Below are 7,545 nucleotides of genomic sequence, written 5' to 3' on the forward strand. Positions count from 1 at the left end.
AATAGGAAATTTTTAAGTCTTTGATGTGAAAAGGGGGCAAACCTTCATTTCAGGGCCTACAATAACACGGAGCAAACTATCTCTTAACTCGGGGTTTTGGCAAAGGATTTGCTGTACCAATTGCAGTAGTCCTTTCTGCGTTTTGTACAATTTGCTTTTTGTTTTAATTCTGTTCATTACAGTTGTTATCTGATTGTTGAAAGCTGTTTAGATATTTTTTTTCCGTTACATTTTTTTGTATCTTTTGGTAGGGCAGGGAATCAAAATTGATAGTTTACCTTTCTTTATAAATGTTAAACTCTGAACCTACAGTGGGTTTTACTACTTCCTCAGTCTACCTTCTGAACAGTAGTCTTCTGACAACAAATTTCTTACCGGACTAATTTCTGCTATCTTTCATTATAGACATTCCTGTTTTCTTGATAACCTTTTTTGGTTTAAATGGAACCAGAAGGGTAACAGTTGTGGGCTGAATCCAATTTATATGAATGTTATCTGATAAGAATCCACAGTTATCTTCCTTAACCCCACAAATTTTTCAGGCTTTTGCAACCCAACTTTAAGGTTCAGTTGGAACATTTTGCTACTTAAAATGATGTTTATTTATGAAATCATTCCCTTGAGGCTCAATTCAACTCATTAGAAAAAACATTTATAAAATTTTGATAGATTAAATTGTACCCCATGATGCTTGTGAGATACTACTGTCATCAGTAGGTGTGTACAGCTTTAGGTTGCTCCCCAGTGCTTTGTCTGGGAGCTTTTCTATAGTATTTTCTTATGGATGTCTTTTTTTTAATTTCCACTGTTTTAATCTCAAATCTCATTAATTATATTTACAGTTCGTATTCAACTTTTGATGACATGGAAGTGTTTTTACATGGTCTTGGTCTAGAACACATAATAGGATTATTGAAGGTAAGTTTGTGGTGTATCTGCTATCTGTAAAGTAATCCATGAAAGCAAAATGCACCTACAGCATCAAAAAAAGTTCTATCACTATTAGCATATTAATTCAAATGAATTTATTAAATTAATTCAAGTAAATTTATTAAACAGAAGTTTATATATAAAGTGTTAAGTTAAACTGCAATGGACTGGATTGGATTGCTTAATTTTGATTATGTGCATTAGTCACAACGTGTGATGTTTCTAAACTAGAGAACTCTTTCATTACTTTGATAACGGTGTTGTGTAGCTGCTTTTGTTTCTGCAAACTGAAGTAAAACATAAGTGAAAAAAATTAAGTGAAAACTGTTTTCTTCTGAAGTTCTTTTTGATGGCAGAAAACCCTTTGTTTTATACAGGAAAGAGATATAGCTTTAAGACAACTTCTGATCATGCAAAAAGATGAGTTAGTACAGGTCAGTTTACCACTTTAGAACTTGATTTAGTTCTCTTTCTTAAATGTTTTTAATGTCTTAACTTCTCTTTATAAATGTCTAACCTTGTAAGACTTTTTTTTTTAAGATCTGTTTTCAGAATCATCTGCAACTTCTTGATTTTTAATGTGAATATAGACAGACCTTTTCTAAAGTATGTAATCCCACAGATCAACCTTGAATTCTGTGAGTTGAATTCTTGCACCTTCTCTGCCTAGAACTGACCATGAAGTGGAAGTCCCCAGTATTTCTTTGCTGCAATGATGTGGGAGTTGGGGTGAGCAGGAAATAGTTCCGTTTTAAATTTTAGTTCTTACCATTTTTAGTATTTAAGTATGTTTTCCCTGAAAGGAAATCGGTGCTAGGATTAGCAGTAGATAATCCTAAACAACTACTTTAAATGTGGTCATTCTTTGTGAGGTGGTAATTTCTGTTGGAAAAACGAGAGCTCTCTTACATTGTGGAATCTCATATCCCACACAGGCTTGTGTGATGGGGGTGGGGGGGGGGGGAAGAGGAAAAAAGATTTGGTTTCTTACTGTTTACTGCAGCTAGGAAGGTTGGTATTTCACTGTTATCCAGGAGTAAATGATGCATTATTACAAGGTTTCAGTTTCCAGTTGAGATAGGGTGGTTGCTTTTCCTTAGTCTTCACTGGAATTATTCCTGTGGGAAATGAAAGACTTCCTGTTCTTACAGGATGCCATAATAAAATCCAATTATAGGAGTGTCCTTGGAATAATGCAAGTACTTCAGGCTGCAGGATTCTTCTGAGCACTCTGTACCTGGTCTGGGATACCAAAGACACCTCGTTAAAATAGCTGCTTCAAGCCTGCTCCCTGCTACTGATGCTATCCAAGTCCTCAGTGTCAGCTTTTCCCCCCCTATTCTGGTACCAAGGCAGCACGTGTTCTAGCAGCTGGAATGGACGGTTGCATACAGATGTTAATATCCCTTCAGAGTTGGTGTCACAAGGATGTTTCGCATGAAGTTTTGACTTGTAACTCAGTAGAGTTCAGTGTTTTGACAGAGCTCAGAAGTAATTCTGTATTCTCAGAGGATGCATGTATAGGGAGCTTTGTTGATGAAGAGATTTTTAGGAGTTCACTTAGACCTAAATATTATAAGGCATGTCAGCATGTTCTGATGTTACTGCTTTTCTGAAGCCTCGGGATTGTGCCCATTGGACAGCATCCCGGTGTAGGCTTTATATGACTCCTAAAGCCCCCGTTGACAGGAATTTTGCTCTTAAAGCAGATTTTTGTGGCTTTGTTCTCATCACTGTGTGAGCTGCTGTCTTGGTCATGATTGCATTAGACTGCAGATCTGACTGAGTATATGTTCATATTGATCACCTGTTTTGATGTTGTAATTGTTAGTTGGTTTTGTCCAGGGTTCCTTCACTGAAGAGGTATAATTTCACACAAACTGATAACTTCTGTTTCAGTGGTCTAACATGTTTGTGGCTCCCTATTATAAAGAGGGCTTTTTTGGACAAACTGAAATAAATACGTGGATCAGCTGCTCTTGTACAGGAAGATAGTATCTATAGGAACGGAATTGTTTTGCCTCTTAGCTCTGCAACAGCAGGAAACAGTTCCTGGAAAATAAGTCGTGCTTTGTGCATGGACATAAATTAATTAGTGAGTCTTCAATCGAGAATTAAAAAAATTACATAACACTCCTGGCTTATTAGCACTTCATAAGTTATCCTAAATTCTTGATGCAGTCTAGTTTTAGAGCTCTACTAACAGTTTCTCCCCACACTGCTGATAGAACAAATCTAATCTGTTTCCTCGTAACTCCAGAGTTGAAAGTTTTTAGTGTGATGGCAGATCTTCAGCTAACAGCCAGCTCTTTTAAAGAGCCTGGATCTTATTACTACAAAGATTAATGATGACCTCTGATGGATGCCTCTGAACCAAGCTGTTTTGTATCCAGAGAACTGGGGAGAAATCCTGTCGCTAACATGATACGCTTTCCTCCATCAAACAATATCAGAAAGATATTTTCTCTGTAAATATCTTTATCTGTATTCTACAACAGAGCCTAAACAATGACTCTTTCAAGCTGAAATCCTTGCATTCCTTAAGCTTATAAACTGTTCCATACTGAGACAAGTCTGTTCAATATACTGGGACATGTCTATTCAACATTTGGAGGTTTTTGTCTGATTCTGTGCTACTTGTAACACTTGGATCTTTTTTGTCTGGTTTATTTGAGCATTTATCTCACAAGACAGTGACAGAAGTAATTTTACTTCCTGATGCATTTAGGACTAAGATGTTTCCTTTCTCACATTTATTAGCTTAGAATAACAGAAATTGGCATCCTGATCTGGATTTGAGAATGCATAATGAAAAGTTGACACAAGAAAATTCAAAATATAACCCAGGAGTTTAACTTCATCATTAGAGAATTATCTGGTCTGTGTGCTTCCATATCACAGTTCCAGGACTCTCCTTCCTCTGCCCCCCCTTCCCGCAAAAAAGCATTTGATATTTGGAAGAAAATTGTCAGGTTATTAAAAATAGCGGCCACTTGGGCAAGATGGCAAGGATGTAAGAGTTCATGCATAACCTCACTGGTTTTATCTGAGAAGTATGTCGTCTTCCATGTCTTGAGGCAATCTGTTATTTACCGCCTCTTTTGTTTCCATCTAAAGGATGACAGAAAAGTCATGTCGATGCTGGAGCATGAGTTTGGGAAGTGGATTTTCAGGGATTGATTTTTATTTATTTAAGTAAAGAATAAAATAGATGTTGTTAGAGTTTATGTGCCTAAAATCAAAAGCTAGACTGCGCATTGTCTGGTTTACAGATATAAGCAAGTTCTTGTACAACACTTGTGCATTCTTAAACATATGGCCACTTCACAATAATAATTGCATTATTTGGACTGCAGAGCGTAATTGAACCAACACTAACTTAAAAGCTTGCTTATCCATAAGGAAGAAGGTCTTCTTGCACTGTGCTTGTTCCATGCATTCATCATTGCATGAATAGTCAGGTTCTGGGTAACCCTCACGTTCAGCAGAGATGGTCTAGAAAGGGAAAATATGTCTGCTTTGGGAAGTAGTTTGGACTGGGCTATCTACTTTCTGTCTCTAAGTTCTGCACCTAGTACTTCTGAATTCAGAATTACTGTGGGTGGAAGGCTTTATCTATGATGACTTTTATCACATTCCTTACTTCCTAAACCATACCTTCAAGATGTGGTGGTGTTCAGTCACTGATACATTTGCAGAAGGATGAAGTTATGTTTTATTTATAGGGAAGCAAAGTACAATATCTTCCTGCTACACTGGTCAGAAAGCTGTATCCTGATTTGCTTGTTCCAAGAATGAGAATATGGAGTCAAAAGCAATCCCAATCTTCACAATAGTTCCTGCTTTAAGCAAGACAGTTTTAATATTCAGGAGTAACTGCCATTCTGTCCTTGGAAGAGCTCATTTGATTTGTTAATTAAAAGTAAACTTACTGCTCTTGTATAAATCAGCTTACTTCTGCGTCGTGAAATAACTGCTGTAATCTTTTGTAAGCATTAAGAAAACATTAGTTCATACCAGATAGGGCAACGATACAAGGCAAACCTGAGAACTAATAAATTGAGCAAACTTACAGCTCGACATAAGTAAAGCAAATCATTTCTAGGAAACCCAAATCTTTCTCTCTTAAGGCTGCTAGTGATATTTACCAAAGAGACTTGAGTACAATTTGTTCAGGTGCCCATGGCAACCTATTGGAAACTCTAAAGTTCTTGACATCTCTAGTTAAACTCCCAATTAACCTTGTTGGGATTTTACATTACTGAAGAACTTACTTATCTATAGACTTATAACATGGTTTTGAAATGTTTAAAGACACACTTGTGAGCCTATAGTTATGTGTTACCTGTCATTTCGGAACACCTGGTGGAGAACCTGGAGGACTATTTTATGGAGCCATGATGAACACTGGGCATCAGAAGCGACAGTCTCACACAAAGCAAGCATTTCTCTAGGCACCTTCTCTTCCCTAGAATTGCTGCTTGGCACCATCCGAGGAAGAGAGACTGCCTGGCGTTTTGATCTGATGTGTATTGTCACCTGTTCATTCAAAATTCTTTCTGCAATAATTACAGAAAGCTGGGAGACTGCAAACACTAACATCTTACAGATTTCTGAGGCTGCAGGAGGGAAATTCATGTCCTCAGAACATCAGTGAGAGCCCTGTATGTTCCAGCTTTGGAGACTGTGGGATCCTTGCGATCTCAAATTCCAGAGTGGTCCACTCCTGCTGAGTCCAGGTATTCAGCTTGGAGGGTTAGGAACAAAGTCATACTTGGAGCTGGCATTGCAAGGCTTTTTCACTTCTGTGGAGAAGCATCCTAAGGGCTGCGAACATCAGAAGTCCTGTGTTGCACAGCAGCCTGTCAGATGAGCAAAGAAAAGTATTGAATGTGCCGCAGAAGCACTTCCCTTTTAACAAATGGACTATTTTTTTCCTTTATTTAAGTGTTCTGCAAGAAAACTCTCAGCCTAGGATTTAAATATGAGTTAAATTTTAATCTGAGATAGGTGATGGATAACACAACTGACAATGTTTTCTGTGCCAGGCATCACTTGGAGAACCTCAGTTACGTAGTGTGTATCTTCTGAAGAGTTGTGCTTCAGCTAAAAAAGACAAAAAGCCTTGAACACTTCAGAACTTTTCTGTTGTTGTTTGCAGCATTAGCCAAGAGTATAGAAGATGAACTGATTTGAGCTTAGGGACTGTATAAGCTGATGTCGAGTAGTATTTAGGCTTGGTCTTAATTTGAGCCGAGAAATCTATTCTGAATTTATAAGTATGCTGTCCTTCAGATGTATAAAAAGGCTGCTTTTACAGGCTATTCCATGGTAGAAACATCCAGCTGAATGTCTTTTTAACACATCATATTCTCTCTCTCTACTAGTTTCTGATCATTTGAGGTTTTGGTAGTGTGAAGCAACTAGATTTCTTTGTAGAAGTAACTTATTTTGAAAATGAGATTCTATAAGAAAATAAGGTTTTAGAAAGCGCTGTCATTTCTTATGAGACCAGTTTCTCTAACTGGAAAAAAAGCTTGTAAAATCCCTTCTTAAAATCTGGCCTCTTTCTGTAAAATTCTCCATTTGATGCTGATTTGATAAGTTTCCATTCTTTCTTTCTGAGTTAATGCTGTATCACCATCATGATGATTGGTTATTTTGCTATATGAGATGACTGAAATGATTCTGAAACAGATGAGCGCAACATCCTAACAACATAGGGGTGCTTATAAAAATTGCTACTAATTTTTTAATAAACGTTAAACGGATTTTCTGAATATCCTGTGTAATTTCAGTTTGGCTCTTCCTCAGCTCTTGTAATTTTGTTTTGCATCATTGAATAATTTCTGTGGGTTTATTTTTTCCTTTGGCAGTTACATACATTGTAGTTGGTTGCAATAACTTAAAAGCATCTTCTTTTGACTCTTAATAATTAGAAACTCACACAGTAAATGGTACTGTACTGTTATGCCTAATAAGTATTAAAAGTAAATGATATTTGGAATTACTCTTTAAATTTAGATTGGCATTACAAATCCTGGAGATCAACAGAAACTCCTAGATGCTATTAATGAGCTACAAGTGGAAGAAATAAGAATTGGAGACCTCTCTGAAGTGATGAAGCTGGAATTGAGGTATTAACTGCATATCTAAGGAAATGGAAGTGAAATATGAACTATTTAAGGTCACTGCATTATTTTCTGTAGCTCAAAGGAAAAATTCTCTCACACCTTATCCCATGCATAACATTCATGAGATGGCATAACATTACTCCAGTTAGTGGATTATGAGGGCTGGTGGGACGTGTGTTTTGTACAAAGAGAGTTGGAAGCATAGATTCCTGTTGTAGGAATCTGTTTATGGGTTATATTGCTATTATACGCCATTACTTTGGCCATCTGTTTGAGCGGTGAGTTCTTTCTTTGTACCTCAAACAGGGCTATATGGCCTTGCTGTGCAGGGTTTTCACTACCTTGTGTTCATATCATAAACTCTGAAACTGGCTTCTTGGGCTCCAGTATTAACTCATTCTTTAATTTCTCTGATAGGCTTCAGTGAGCAGATTTTTTTTTATTTCTCCGTGGAATTGGGGTCTTGCCCTCCTTGCTTCCT

General features: G+C 37.1%; 1 protein-coding gene across 1 annotated transcript in view; it reads left to right on the plus strand.

Annotated features, from left to right (window-relative positions):
• ASZ1 (ankyrin repeat, SAM and basic leucine zipper domain containing 1) overlaps positions 1-7,545 on the plus strand; it is a gene marked incomplete at its 5' end in the record, with an annotated part of 41,764 nt that overhangs the window by 26,622 nt on the left and 7,597 nt on the right. The window contains 3 exons of the mRNA XM_009324104.1: positions 843-918; positions 1,308-1,364; positions 6,955-7,067. Coding sequence (XP_009322379.1) covers positions 843-918; positions 1,308-1,364; positions 6,955-7,067 — 246 coding nt within the window. The remainder of the gene's footprint in view (positions 1-842; positions 919-1,307; positions 1,365-6,954; positions 7,068-7,545) is intronic.

Source organism: Pygoscelis adeliae, unplaced genomic scaffold, assembly GCF_000699105.1.
Source record: "Pygoscelis adeliae isolate BGI_AS28 unplaced genomic scaffold, ASM69910v1 Scaffold24, whole genome shotgun sequence".
Lineage (NCBI taxonomy): Eukaryota > Metazoa > Chordata > Aves > Sphenisciformes > Spheniscidae > Pygoscelis > Pygoscelis adeliae.